The 15,807-nt window shown below is 36.0% G+C and overlaps 1 protein-coding gene across 6 annotated transcripts in view; it reads right to left on the minus strand.

Annotated features, from left to right (window-relative positions):
- Positions 1–324: 324 nt before the first annotated feature.
- The window catches only part of LOC130601147 (multidrug resistance-associated protein 1-like), a 32,071-nt gene continuing 16,588 nt past the window's right edge, over positions 325–15,807 (minus strand). For 5 of the 6 annotated variants that reach the window (XM_057413018.1, XM_057413017.1, XM_057413015.1 and 2 more), the window contains 14 exons: positions 14,701–14,887; positions 13,173–13,242; positions 12,172–12,232; positions 10,956–11,175; positions 10,316–10,470; positions 9,062–9,217; positions 7,863–8,062; positions 6,941–7,067; positions 5,474–5,575; positions 4,412–4,555; positions 3,601–3,759; positions 2,409–2,575; positions 1,254–1,448; positions 325–766 (listed from right to left, as the gene is read on the minus strand). In XM_057413018.1, the coding sequence (XP_057269001.1) occupies positions 655–766; positions 1,254–1,448; positions 2,409–2,575; positions 3,601–3,759; positions 4,412–4,555; positions 5,474–5,575; positions 6,941–7,067; positions 7,863–8,062; positions 9,062–9,217; positions 10,316–10,470; positions 10,956–11,175; positions 12,172–12,232; positions 13,173–13,242; positions 14,701–14,887 (2,055 nt within the window). In that variant the 3' untranslated portion in view covers positions 325–654. The remainder of the gene's footprint in view (positions 767–1,253; positions 1,449–2,408; positions 2,576–3,600; positions 3,760–4,411; positions 4,556–5,473; positions 5,576–6,940; positions 7,068–7,862; positions 8,063–9,061; positions 9,218–10,315; positions 10,471–10,955; positions 11,176–12,171; positions 12,233–13,172; positions 13,243–14,700; positions 14,888–15,807) is intronic. The other variant, XM_057413021.1, reaches the window with a different exon arrangement.

The following is a 15,807-nucleotide window of genomic DNA, read 5'->3' on the forward strand; positions in this document are numbered from 1 at the left end:
CGTGTCACAATGTGATATTGTAATGCTCAGATACGGTAGATGTGGGTTTCAGTTATATGGAATATTTTTGCAGTTATTCAGAAATCATAAGGTCAAAAAGCAAGTTAATCTAATCCAATGTGTCAAGTTTATTGCCTCAAGAATTACCCAAGTACATATGCAAATATGCATGTTCTAAAAATCAGCACCAAGAGACATCTGCCTATATATCCACAGAATACACAATCTCGGGGTCTTAATGAATTTGCAATCATAATTAAGAAGTAAATGGGCACAATGTCAGAGCAACTTAACGAAATATTATTTTTAATTAAAAACAGTGTGTGAACAACAAGATTTATTTTTCAGTTTGCATTTACTAGTGCAACAGTTAAAATATGCCATGAAAATTACTGCTTCATTCTGTTGTTCCAGTGCCAATATGATCAAAATAAGTGATTTGCATAAAATCAGAAAAGATTTTAAGAAACCTGACCAATATATACAGATTGTAGTTGTAGTAAAAAGCAATGCTGTGAGGAGCTTTTGAGCAAGCTAGTCATTTCAAATGGAATATAAAATACTCCATAGATATGTGGAATGCCAGATACCCCTCCAGTGTTTACTGGAGTAAGGAATTCTTGTCTTCATTGAGTATTAACTCCTTAGTTTTCTTTATCTTCTTATCCCAGCCTCTGCAACCATTTCAGAAAAGGCACCTTTCTGTTGTAACAAATTATGTGGTGTATCATATTCTAGAATCCTTCCAGTGTCCAGAACAAGCACTCTACAATGCAAAACCAGAAAGATTACAGGAGAAGAAAAATCAGCTCTTCAACTATATTTTACAATCCAAATACAGGTATCTCTGGATAATGGGAACTCTTAGAAGAATTACCATTGCCCTACGTAATTCATTGGTTTCTAAAGCTAGGAACTCCTATATTAAAGAAAACAAACAAAAACTTTTGAAAGAGGCATTTTTGCTTAATTGGTAGAAGTGCTGTAGTTCATACATACTCTATACAATTAAGTGGTCTTAACAGTAGTTTATGCCTGTACCTTAGCAGTAAAGATATTAACTTTGTAATTAGAAGGGGGACATATGTACTGATATTTAATTAATACTGATGCTCAAGACTTTTGGGATACCTTGGATTGTACAGATACAAAGACAATAAGGTAAAAAATATTGGAGTGTAAACTTTAGTAGTCTGAAAACAGTTACATTTTCAGGAAGCCATTTATTTTTAAAATGGCTTACCAAAACTTACCTCTCCAAATCCATGACTGTGTGTAACCTATGGGCTATAGTTAATATTGTGCAATTGTGAAACTCTCTTTTGATGGTGGACTGCACCAAGTTGTCCGTTTCCATGTCAACAGAAGCTGTTGCCTCATCTAGGACCAGGATTTTTGTCTTTCGCAGCAAAGCACGGGCCAGGCAGACCAGCTGTCTCTGCCCAACACTATTAAAAATACATGTGAAAAGATCAGGTTAGGAATTAGAGAACAATATAAAGCTGATATTCTCCCCTATCTTGCTTAACAATGTTTTGTACTTCTGACAAGACTAGTGAAATATGTTCACCTTGTTTTGGGAGTTTTCATTTCTTCTTGCTCGGCATACCAATTATAGCTGTGACTCTTGAACACCTGTGGCTGAACTTTAGAGCATAACCCTAGTCTTGCCTTCAATTTCCACATTCACATTATAATGGGAATAAACCAGATGATGGAGGACTAGACCACTTTTTAATAACACAGTGCAAAAGTACGGATACTCCTATATGTTAGCTGTGGTGTTTGCCTTCTAGAAACTTCCTCCTGAAAATGATCTTCCAAAAAAATTCAAGTTGATATTCAGAAAGCTCCATCTAAGACTTGCCCCATAGCAGCAAAACAAAAAGCTTCAGCATTTGTCTCCTTGAGCTTTGAGCCCTTCTTTTATTTCAAGTGTCACACTCCTTGCATAACTATGTGCTAATGTTTTACAAGGAAAAAAATCAGGTGCTTTGCCTGAGCAAGTAAAGCAAAGGCCTAAGCTCTCTGCAGTTTTGTCTTCTTTCCATGTTCAGTGCTTTATTGTTTTCTTTTTTTTTTTTAAGTACGAATATATGAGCACTTGTCTATCCTGCTCTAATTAGCAAGTGCATGAATTGCCACCCTCCCACACATTCCTTTACACCTATTCGTATACTTGAGCTGAAAATAGTCTACTTGCTTGGCTTCCCATACAGCACAGGTCAGAGGTCTTTATACAGTTGTGAACAGTTGGCCACCTCAAAGAAACACATACTACCAGAAAAATTTTACTTAGAAGGACAGAAGTGTCATTATACTGATACTTCCTGAAGGAAATTCTCTGCAAGGAACATAGATTGACAGTAGAAGAAAATAACTCCAATAGCACTTTCTTGTTTATGTACCTGAGATTTTCACCACCTTCTGAAATCTCATGAAGGAGTTTCTTTGGGAGTGACTGGACAAAATCCTTTAAGTGACACAGTTCCAGTACCTCCCACAGTTCAAGATCAGAGTGTTTTCCAAGTGGATCCAAATTTGACTGCAGTGTCCCGGAAAACAAGATGGGGTCCTAAATAATAGCAGAATGTAAGTGCACAATTCCAGCACAAATTTAAAACAGCCTGCCAAAAGTCCTTACATTAACATCGCAAACTGGGACAAATATGGAAAAGCAGACAAGGATTTGAAGGAATATATGCATGTTTTTTCTATTCAGCTCATTTTTCGAAAGACCCAAACTTTTTTTGTTTAAATATTAGCACAGTCTATGCTAAAGACAGACAGCAAATATTACCAGGGTTAAAGCTCCAGAAAAGCTAGGAAAAAAACCAGACCTTCCTTTGGAAACACATCAGATAAATTTCTTGTAAGTGATGTTAACATCACCCATGCACAAAAATGGGTTTATGAATGGCATTCAGGGAACATGCAGAAGGTCTTCAGGTGACCACTAAATTTGTGTTCAAGGTTTTACTTTATCCTAGAGCATTTCAGTGTAAGTCAGTCTACCAGCACAAACACAATCCTAATGATATGTGAACTGATCTTGAGTTTCCTGCCCTGTAAGTAAGCAAGGATGGCTTTACATGATAGACTGTAGCAGATTAGCCGAAATACATATTACACTATTTGTGTATACATGACTTTACTCCCTACAGTCTTCAGACATAATTAGAGTTATTTTAAATATTTTTGCCTTCAGGTGGCACTTGCAAATACCATATGTAGCATGAGCTATTCTAGCTAAGCCTGTCAAACTAAACCAAGCATTATAAAAACTATGCGGTCACTTTGTTTTGAAGCTTCTTCCAATATAACTGCCAACATGCAGTTGTGACGTTTTCCAGGACAGCATTCTGCCAGCAGTACTGAAGATTACTGGCTAATCAATAGCTGAGATTCTCAAAAATTCAATTCTAAAACCCAACAGGCCATAACAGAGCCTGGTTTCAAAGATCAATAAATTTCTACTGGAGTTTTATGCCTCTGTCTCTTGGCAGCCTGTCTCTTGGAATTCAGGGGTGTAATTTTTTCCCCCAAAATAAAGTGTCCTGTGTTATTAAAAAAAAAAGGTCCCTCTAAAACACATCTCACCTGTGGAATAATGTTAAGATTTCCACGTAGGTCATGGAGTCCAATAGTTGATATATCGATTCCATCGATAATTATTTTGCCTTCAGATCCCTCTAGAACCCTAAACAAGCAATTTGTGAGTGTTGATTTACCAGCTCCTGTTCTTCCAACAATTCCAACCTGAAACAGAAAGCTTCCTGATAAAGACTGTAACTTTCCATGTGACACATCCTATATGAAAAAATGATGAGAGAATTCAGTTTCAACTTTCATTTCAAAACTTCAGTTTGTTTCACCAACATGCAATCCTATAGGTTGATAAAACTTTAAAACTCACTTTGGAACTTGACTCACAATCAAGAACACTCCTTCAGAAGCTGCACAGACTTTGCCTGGTTCAGTGGGAATTCTTGCCATTTCCCCTCCCTTTTCTCTAGCACTCAGCTCAAACCAATGATTCTAAACTAGGTCTCGGTTAGTGCTCCTTGAGCCCAAACCCAAAGTTAATTAGCACTGATCTGGAAACATATTTCTCTACATAAGTATTCATCACAGTAGACAAGAGATTTAATTTCAAATGTGTATCTTCCTTAAAACTGTTAAATTCATAAAACATTATTCCAGTTTCTTTCAAGGAAAAGTATTTCTGCATAGTAGGAGAAAGTAGTTTTCTCATCTGTCTTTTCTTTAATGTCTTATCCACTTAGTATCTTTGCTGTTCAACTTCATCTTGCTGTGTCTAGTAATAGAGTGTCCTCCTGTTAAATCTTTTCAAATTAGAAAGTTGGAAACCAGAATTTTATACCTCTGATTTATCTGTTATATACAGTACCTTCTCTTTACTCTGTGTCTGAAAAGAGACATCCTTCAAGGCTAAACCAAGATCCTTCCTGTACTGAGCCTTGTAGTTAACAAACTCTATTATTCCTCTATCAGGCCACCCCACTGGTGGTCTTCTTGATGTTATCCACGGTCCCTGAAATTACAACCATTGGTATTTCAGTATATGATTCTAAAAGTGTTACAAATAAATAAAAACATTAGGAAAATGATAAAAAGTCCCAGAAGGTTTATGATAATTCCAATGCAATATAAGGGAAGGAGAACCTGCTTTCATGACCACTGGGCAGAAACATTCCAGCTGGGTTTTTTAGGGGTTTTGGGTTTGGGTTGGGGGGTTTTTAACATGTATACACTCATTTAAAAAGGTGAACTCAGTTTAACCGAGTAGTTGCTAATAGTTTGGTATTTGTTCCATCAGTTGACAGGAACTGAATTTAATCTGATACCTAATCTTGCAGATATTTAAAAGCATATTTTATGAGATATGTTTTGTTCTAAGAAGTGGAGTAGGAGACAACAGAAAGATGTGAACAAAGACCAGGAAACATAAACATGAGGGAAGTGTAAAAGAGAATGAAGAAGTAAAAGAGATTCTTGTTTCTGAGACAGACCAAGGCTCTTCTGCCTCCATGCCTGACATGGGCACTAGTTTCAGAAAAGCACAATAACCAAGGCAAATCAGTTTTAAGCAAATGTCTCTTCAGACAAGAGGAGAGTTAGGGGTCTGACAGGCCTCTCATGCCCTCTTAAATAAATGCTCCTCTTGGTTGCACATAGTGTAGAAAGTTCACGTGCATTAGTCTCACTACAAAATCTACTTCTAAGAAGAATGTGAAGAATTTTATGGTCAAAGTAAGAATAAAACTGCATGACTATAAATGTAATGAAGAAGCTACATATTATTCTCAGCATAAAACAATAAGAGGAAGTATTTAAGAACAAATTATAACCTATTGCCACTCACCAATATTAAAATCAACCTAGATAATTTTCTAAGCACAAAAATTAAATATTGAGGAAGAATCCTCTCCATTTCAAGAAGAATGCTTACCTCTTTATCCATTTTTGCATATTCACAAATTCTTTCAATTGAAACTGCATTGGTCTCGATTTCACATGCTTTACGCACCCAAAAATTTAGACTCTGAATTATCTGGGGAAATAGTTGCATCATAGAACATAAACATTTGACTCTACCAAAATACAGCATATAAATTTCAAAACTTACCCTGAATTTAATCATCTCCTAAGCTGCATGCCTAATCACAGAAGCCAAAAAGTATACAGAAAATGATGGCACACCAAATGAACTGTCAGAAAATTACTGATCTCAGCATTCCTCTGGGAACTTCTTGTCTGCTTTCAGACTGCCCAATGGCTATTGTAATTTTCACTAATATAACAGCTCCAGAAATATGAAACTATTTCAGGATCTACAGAAAGTGCTCAGTATGATGTTGGAAGGAAAATCATATATGGCTAATACTGCAGGTATTAATGCACTATTCCCTAGGTAAAGTAAGCTAGCAATACAGAACAAGGAATTTGTAATGGAGATATGTATTTGGTCTATCATGTCTGCCAAATTTCTCATCTTCAAGAGCTGGAAATGCTTCTGCAGACAGAGCCAATTCTGTGGTTAAATATTTCCACTCCTATAGGAAAACAGTGAGCCAAATGAATTCTTAGAGTCAACTGTTTTGAAAGGCTGTATATAACTACAGAATGGTGTCAATTTGACATCAGATGAAGGTAAAAAACTCTGCAGTACCTATGACTACCATCACCACAAAAATGTTGATATAAAGGAGGTTGTTCTTTCTCTGAGTAATAGAAAATGGAACTCTTGCCAGTTGGGGGTGATGTGGATATGCCACGACAGGTAATTGTCTATATTTTCGTGTGTGTGTGTTCATGAGTACCTGTCAGCTGTGTTTCTGAAGCAGTTACTTACTACAGTGAGAAACTGGATACTGCTACACCCCTAAGCATCATAAGATTAAAGAAATTTGGATGCTTAGTTTGTGTATACTTAATACTGAAGATTTATTTTAACTAGCAACTTACCAGTACAGTTTACTTCAAGACACATTTCAGCTGTGGCTCTCATGTATTACTTTTACAAGGAAAATGCTAAAGTAAATGATTTTATTAAACCTTTAAGGAAGCAATCCTGCGTAACATTCAACAAGTGAACGAGAACAAGGACTAAAATATGAACTATAATTGTACATGACTAAGCTTCTGATTTAGATTAACAAAACACTTAAAAATAAACCATATCTACTGATTTTTAAATACATTTTTATTATTATTATTTCATCTAAATTGAGAAGTGGAAAATAACTAATGTGAAGCTTCCCAGAATTAATGGAATTTAAAAGAAAACTCTGTTCTGCCCATGAGATTCAATGTCATTGATGCTACTGCGTACATTCACCTACTCAGCTTCATTGTATGTATTATTTCCTCTTCATAAGCAATGTGGGAGCAGCAAAAAAATTGTACTATTACTTACATTTAGAGCATAGGATATAGATAAACCCACTGTAGAAGAACTCATGGTATTTCCAGCCAGTACTACAAACAGTGCAGCAAAGAACACCATTAAATTTCCCAGAAATTCAAGCCTAACAGATAGCCACCTGTTAGCAAATCAAGGCAAAGAAAAAAGTGAATTACCTACAAAATTTTTTATAGTATAGTGAACATATTGCTAATATAATGACTACTTGAGATCATTATGTATGTTAGCAATTTACCCTAACAAAAGAGGTAAGTGCCATCATTCCCATTTTACAGATGCACTGGCCAGGGGATATATCTAGAACTGGTAGCACTGCTAAAAACCAAATGCAGGTCTCAGCTCCTGGCTATTGCTTCCTTCACTCTTTATACTGCTTTTCCTATCCGGAAAAGATTCAGGTATATGACTGAAAACCAGAACTGAAATATCCTTGCTCATCTCTGCCTCTAACTGAACTGCATCCCAAAGGAAGGAGAGGAAAAGCATTTATTTTCCTTAAACCAAAGATTCCCCTCTCAAGACTTCTTGAGGGTTCTTCTCAGGTTTCTTCCATGTGAATCACTGAAATACAAGTTTGATTTGTTCATAAACTTGTAAGACGAATCTGAAATGTCATACAGGCCATGCTTACGATGTATTGGTAAACTTCTTTTTCTTCCCCTCTCCCCCCTCTTTTACTATATTCTCATCAGATGTTTTTTAATATTCTCAACAGAATATGCATGTTTTCTATAAACCTTTGGTACATAAAGAAGAAATCATCCTAGTGTTTATACATAATCTATGCACTCATTACAAAGAGTGCTGGATAAATAGCTCTTCTCTTTCTCAGTGGGTTTTCCCTGACTAAAGGTAGTTGTGGAATTCTACAGAAGGTGGTCTCAGTCACAGATGCAGAACTCCTGTAAAGTACCTGTTCGAGATGACGTTGTTGTAGAAGTAAACCAAGTTCTCATACACAACATCATTATTTTTTCTAATGAATCTCTCTTGGTGGCCAAATGCTCGAATTGTTGATCGCCCTACAAGAGTCTCACTGAAATGGGAAATCACAGGAGAATGGGACGCTCCTGCTAGCCGTCGAATTTGTCGTGAACTTGCTATGTAGTATCGCTAATAAAACAGTGTAAAACAGACAAGACAGACATTCTAAGTTGCTACAGCTTATTTTACATTATTTAAAATATTTGCTATATTTATTTCCAGTTATCTGTCTAGTAACTCCTGTGAATTTTGAATATGATGAAGTTGGAAGTCCCTGCACAGAAAAAAAGCTGTTTGCAAAGAGTATAAAAAAAAAAAACCTCTGTCTCTTGGGGCACACCAACGTCATAATGCTTCTAGAACTGCAATATATAAATTAGTGGCAAGGTTAAATAAGAAAACATTATTTCCAAATTCTATAGAAAATGGGCTATACCACAAGAAGTAACAATTAACTAACACTTCTCCATAACATTTCAAATTAGAATGTCCTACTTCTTTCACAGATGAAAGTCACCTTTTGTTTCTTCAACGTATCAATGTAAATTCCTTAGCAGAGACTGAATCCAGGTCCTCTTTTCCTTCCCCTATATTCTTATTTTGAGAATCTTTTAAGGTCTTTAATCACAGACCATACTTCTAGCACCAAGAAACAGAAATGCAGCAATTAGTGTTTCTAAAACTTTACTTTTGGTTTCTCAGTAGTATAACTGACACACTATAAAATATATGGCACAGGTAGTTTAAGCATCATTCTATTTCATGTCTGCTGTTTCACAGTTACTTGAACTTTAAACATTCACTACAACATACACCCCATTTTTTCAGGTAACCATCAAATTTCTTGGTGGAATCTATCAATATTGTATCTTCCTAATAAAGAGGAAAGCACAAAATTGTTAAAAGTTCACAAGCACTGCAGGATATATTCAATTTCCTTTTAAGGAGCCTGAGGACTTTTTCTGAAAGCAATTTCACGTGTTCTTTATATACACACACACACACACATATATATTTGGAGATTTTTTTTTTTCACAGTAAGGAATAATTTAAGCCCGTATCCTTGATTGCTTTGGATATTTCGCCCACATAAATCCAGAAATCCTTGTAAAAGCCTAATGCAGTTACCTGGATAGTAAAATAGAAGTACCCCAGGGGAATAACTACCACTATGAATAGTGGTGAGGCAGATGTGATAACCAGAATGGTTCCAATAACATCTAGTGTACAATTTAGCCAAGTTCGTAAGTAGTAATGGAAACGTGAGTCCACTATAAATAAGTCCTGTAAAAATGCACAGAAAAATCAAGACTTTTGTGAGTAAATTCCACTAAAAACTTTGAGAAGGAATTCTTTAAAAACGGAATCAAACTAAAATATCTTCAATTAAAATTAGTAGGGTCCCCCCGATTATATCATAATAGAATGTATTCAAATACTGTTACTATTTTTCTAAAAGTGGAATAGACATAATAGCTTTTAGACTACACATGGTATGTCAGAGAACAGGCTCAGTATTCAAGTCAGAAAGAGACAGCTTTTGCTATTTTGTGACTCAATACTTACGTAAAGCATATCAGACTGAAAAGGAAGCCAGGAATTAAAATCCTAACCCTTGTATACTCCTGTTAATAACTTTAGAACTATACTGAAATATTACTAATCTCTTACTGTACACAGTAAAGCTTTTTCAAACCCAGTTTATAATATACCACTGCCAAAGACCAGGGTCCTGAGTGGAACCTAAATCAACTGATCTTTTAGTGTATTATACAACCGCTCTTGGGTCTACTCTAGAAAACACAGCTACCAACAGTAATTATATCTGAACTGATCATTAGTGCATTGCAATGATGTAGTTATGATGACAGTGGGAACTATTAAAGTCACAGTAAGTAACACTTGTTTATGTATTAGCAGTTCCAGTTAAAGCCAAAACACTACAAAAATAGAAAATAATATTCACCTTAAGTCTATATACCTCTGAGAATGTGAATGCAATGTATTAATTGTATTTGACAAAAACATTTGGGTCTGATACGCAATATACTACCAAAGAAAAATACAAATTTTTTGAAACACAGATCAGGTTTATGTCTAGTAAACTTGCTGCATGGCAAGAATAGTTTTTGAGGAATGACCTCCTAATGATCTTGAAAAGGGTCTATACAACTTCTAATAACATGTTTCCATGATTTTGTAAGAAAGTAGCTTGAGACAGTTCTTAAAGTTTTTATGCACTAAAATAACTTTCTATTGCTAGATATTGAATTCACTTGCTTTTGTATCTGTCATTTTTCAACAACACTAAATGGAATTAAATCCATTAGTTGCTCAAGCTTCATTTTCATAAAATGGAAAATACACGAGTTTTCCTTTTACCTTTGTGAATCTATTGATGATCTGACCAACTGGATCAGTTTCAAAACGCTGAAGAGGGAGATGCAATACATTGTCCAACAGCTGATGATGCAATGCCCGAGAAGCAGACAGGGATCCCCTGGTGACCACATAGGCACCGCAGCAAACAAAAAGACCTTACGAATGGATGAATTAAAAGACTGTATGAATGGCTGGAGAAGGAAACATATGGAGCTTGTATCTGTCACAGTTTTCTACAACAGTGAGCAATTCAACAGTCACATATCTTTCTTAGTTTTACAAATGTACATATTTGTAGTTTGTTGATACATCTTACTACTTCATAAGTACGTTTTTCTTGCATGTAAGTCTCTCATGTTAGCATGCCACACATCAACACTATTTTCCTTCCTCACTGAGATGCCAACGTAACTTCATTAGGTTACAATTGGATGTTTCAAGAATTCACAGAAGTATCATAAACTCAAATTCCATTTTCTTCATCATGCCTGTACATCTCCTCTCCCCAGGCTGAACTATTACACTGTGTGGCATACAATTCTGTTTATGAAACAGCCAGCATTATTTCTTTGCTAATACACATTCAGGCAGATCAGACTTGGCAAGCGGTGAGAAAACAGTCATAAATGCTCATCCTTGCCTTGTATGAGTCCCAGAAGTCCATAGGTATGAAGTTTATAGTTTTGAGATTGTTTCCATTCTGTGATATCACTAACTTTTGCTGTTTCTGCAGTCCAGGTGCTAAGCCATAGATTTTGTCCAACAGCTAGTGCATTTTGTCCTAAATAAGCAGCTATGGTTAGCCACATCCATTGCCAGTTGAAGGCTTGGAGGTACTTCAAAACAACTGACATTTTCATCTGAACACATATAAAAAAAAAAAAAAATTATAAAAAAGTCATTATAACTGTTGAAGGCAAATACATATTACATAATGGGAAGTGGATACATTAAATTCAGATTAAATCTAAACCATTTCTTAATTAAATCTGATAATTTAGGTATACAAAATCCTCCTATAAAAAGGTTTTCTCTCCCACTACACTCTGCTCTTTAACGATACATATCCTAGGCAAACTTGCTTGTGACACTTTCCAGTGTCAGACTTAGAAAATCATATATGCAAAACAAACTTATATACAAACGAACATACATATACAAACTTATCTTATATACAACATAAACTAATGAACAAAAACAGATCAAACAAACAAGCGAATGCAATTCAGTTTGTATGAAGCAAATCTTACTCTATTCATCAATGGAACTAAAAACCTTAGAACTGCCACTCTGGACTCCTGGAGCCAAGGAAATTAGTGTCAGCAGAAGAAAATTCTCATCCTTGGTGTAGATGAGCACTAATGAGGCTAAACTCAGCTAGGAAACTTGGAAGGTAGAACTGGTAGGAACAGAATAATGACAGATTCTTTGATTTGATCACAGGATGGAAATAAGCTCTACTTAGCACAAACTCTTCTATCTCTTCTGCAGATTCTTTTCTACCATCCATTTCTACCATCTTCTTCCCTTTCCCACCCCATTCTTATTTTAAGTAAACTACAGTTTCCCAGGAAGTTTTGACCTTCTCCACACTCAGTTTCACTTGTTCTTTTCCTTCTACCTAGCAACTGTTAGGATTTTTTTAAATGGAGACTGCAGAAAGTGTACTTCTAACGTAAACCAATACTGCAGCAGTATTACCATGAAAATTTTCTAGTCTCTGCTCCAGCAGGTATTTAAATACATTTTATATTCAGTAATGAGATTTCAGGCAACCTTAAAAAGAAACAGAAAACTGCAAAGCAATACTTTTTTATAAAACTTAATGTCAAAGCTTTTCTGTTGGTGATACTTACGCCACCAGTGGCAACTTTTTCTTTATTGTTCGTGAGTAGTTTCCATTGATCAAAGGAAGAACTGCAAAAAAGAAACACTTTAAAATCTTCTTGTGAATTATCACACAAAGAATATGTTTGATTGCTCCTAAGCAAAAGTTAATACTGTACAATCTTGTAATTATTTCCTGTGGAGCCACGAACTGTTCTCAGCTGTTCTATTTTTGTTATTACAATAATGTCATGGTCAGAAGACAACATGAGGTATGGCCGTTTCATTTCTTGTATCTACCTGTAGATAAATCCAAGCTTGCCCTGCATAGGCATCAGCTAGAGTTGCAAGACCATCCTTTTCTGACACATGTAAATGTGGTGCAACTCAGGTCTCAGCCCTTATCTGGGCCCAGGATTAGAGATTGCTATCCGACACATCCAATTCTACTACTTCTGGACCAGGGTGGTTAAGCTGAAGTGTTGTGCTTGCTAGTTTGAATCTCTTCTACTTCACCTTTGCATATCTTCTACCACCTCCAATATACCACTACAGTGTTTTAAAAATTGATCTAGGAGGTCATTCGACTATTTGAAAGCCCAGAAGTTTTCTTAAAGGTGGAAAAAGATAAATCAATCTCAGAGGGGAAAAACAAAGAGCATAAACAACTTGTTAATACACCAGACTGCTGCCATGGAATTGTGGGTGCATCTACACTAGTAAGTTCAGTTAGCCTTCTGAAAGTTCCTTTCATTCCTGCTTAATGTACTTTGGTTCACACAGTGAAGCAGCCCACAAAACTGGACCTCCTGAACTCATGCAGCACATCATTAACCAGTTTTCTTTAGCATAAAGTGTAACCAGAAGATGAGCTCCAGATACATGCCCTCCAGCCAACTGCTGATGATCATTCAGGCTTCACCCATGTTTGCATGGTGAAGCATAGTTGTACAGACTTCAGCACTTAGGGTTGTTCTAACACTGCAACAGTTAAGCAAGGGCTAATTTTATTCATTATTTTGATCCTTACTCTTTACGTTTCAGCAGTTCTCTTTCTTGCAGACTCCTGCCCATTTGGCTTTCTTCTTTGGGAGATCTCACTACAACAGAAAAAAAAAAAGAATCAAAACATTTTTCAGTATTATGCCATGAGTAGACAGGCACAGTACAGGAAGCTAGAAATTAAAAACTGGGACAAAATGATGGATGAGAATACTTTGATGTATGAACTACTGAAGTCGACCTAGTCTCGGGACAGCTACTACATAAGACGGAAAGTTTTATGACCAAATTCTGAAACTGTGACAGTGGGTAAATCTCCTCCAAGACCCCAGAGTCTCTTTGGCATTTCATTCTTGCTTAGTGAAAGTGTATCCCTATAAGTATTAACGTTAGTGTTTATCTCAAAGTATTCTCGCATCATGGCTGGAAAACCAAGTTTGCTGCTCTTTGTGTGTTAATGAAAGGAGTCACCACTTTTTTCTTCCAGGAATGGGGTTTTTTCCTTATTTTCATATTTGATGTTGGTTTTGTCAACAGATCTGTCACGACAAATATATGATTTTTAAATCATACCATCCTGCTGAATGTATCTCTGCTGTATAATGTTGTATCATGCTGTTTCTTCTCCTCATTACTTTGTTTCCTCTTCCCTCACTTTATTACCCTTCATGAATAATACATATTTCCTTTACACAGCTATCTCATACTTTCAGCCCAACACAGCTAATTCAAGACTGCCCACTGCTGCCTTTTGCAAATCTGCTGTTCTGTCTTTCTGCTCCTCCCCATGAAACCCAGAGTGCTGGCTCCAGTATAGGGCCCGAATTAATCAGACCACCAGATTGTGCACTGTACTTACTGCAGACTCAATGTAGCTAAGCTAACTGGAGACCAGCATTGCAAACATCTGCAGTCATGTATCTGTTATAGGAATCTTCTTGTCATGTGGAGAGATTCCTTCTCTCAAAATCAAATAACCACAATTTTCTGAAGTACATGATGAAAACAGGTCAAACAGACTGTATTGTCAATGTACCTATTTGTTTCCCGCAACTCTCAAGAGAACACATTGAACAACTCAGGTACAGAAGTAAACTAAGTCCCAATCCATTTTTTGTCTCCTACAGATGGACAATAGTCTCTTACTCCTTCTGCTGTGCTCCATGCAGCACTCTAAGGTGATGGAAATGGGAAGCATCCAATATAAAACAGGACATAATCGCTGACACTGCAAGATTAATTTAAAATGTCCACAAATCTTTTATTGGGTGACAAATACTTAACAGAATCAGGTAACTTTGCCAGGCAATTCATACAGCATGCAAAGGTAGTAAACAGCTGAATAAGGCAGCATATTATACATTCATTAGTTGAAAGAGTAAACCATTTAATCTCAAGACATTAAAGCCTGATTTTTCAGTGTATAACCTGTAATTCTATACCAAAACTTAGACATTTTTCAGCAACTATTCTATTTATTTTCCAGGAGGAATATTTTTAACATCTTGAATTAAAAGAAAAAGTACTAAGCAAACACAGCATACAGATTTTCTCACCTTCCACAGGAGTTGTCTCTTCAGTTGTATGTTCTGCACTGAAGACTTGAATAAGATCAGCAAAATTAGCTCTCTTTGAAACAAGTTCTTGATAGGTCCCCATTTGACTTATTCTGCCCTCTTCCATTACTATTATAAGATCGGTGTGAGGCAGGAATGTTACATTATGGGTCACCAATATACGAGTCTGAAACACATTGTTTTCCATTTCTTCATATAAATACAAAGTGTATATTAAAAGTAGACATGATATGATATATTCCAGTTATGATAACTGGAATGATATATGGAATTTTTCTGGGTTTTTGCTCATTTGTCCACTCTATTATCATATTATTTATTTCCCACTTTACTATATTACTCTTTTAACTGCTGATTGTAATGTCAAACTTTATGCTTACAGCTTATACAGTATTACTTATACTTTTCTATTTCTTAATGTGCATTCTCTACTCAAGAATGGTTTAGATTAGGTTGTAAGGAGAAGAAGTAGATAAAACAGATTTTAATCTACTACATTTACTTTTATAATCTCAACATTAAAATCTGCTTACAAGTCTACCATTATTAGTGTTCTTGCTTCTGCCACATAACCCATGGAGCAGGTAAACTGATAAAAGGGAGACGGAAGAAAGGGAAAGCGAAAGACATTTGCCTCATAGTAAGTAGTGTATTCATAATAGTAAATATTTCACAGTAATACATGTTTTTTGCATACATCAGCCAGCAGTAATGATCTGTATTAATTCATAACACTGAGAAGAGATTTTTTACAAACTATCTTACCTTCCCACATGAATAGTTTTGAAATGGGAGAACCTATTCCTTCTGATCCACTTTCCCCTAGGAATTTCTCTGTTCAGTAAGAAGCCTTTCTTTCTATAACCTATTTACTGCAGTGAGGCATCAAGAGTGACCACAAAGCGCTCCACCCAGCCTTCTATACACACTGGCACTCCTCAGAAACTGCCAGTAAAGAAGAAATAAGCAAATATTATGTGAAGCTTTCAGACTCTCATGTCAGGTAAGCTCTCAATCTTTTTTTCTGGTCTGTTCTATCCCTACCCAAAAGGCTTCAAACCGAGACAATCAGCTGTGCTTTCAATT

Source organism: Pezoporus wallicus, unplaced genomic scaffold (genome assembly GCF_028554395.1).
Source record: "Pezoporus wallicus isolate ANWC-B61680 ecotype Strahan unplaced genomic scaffold, APGP_CSIRO_Pwel_v1 contig_6484, whole genome shotgun sequence".
Classification (NCBI taxonomy): Eukaryota; Metazoa; Chordata; class Aves; order Psittaciformes; family Psittacidae; genus Pezoporus; species Pezoporus wallicus.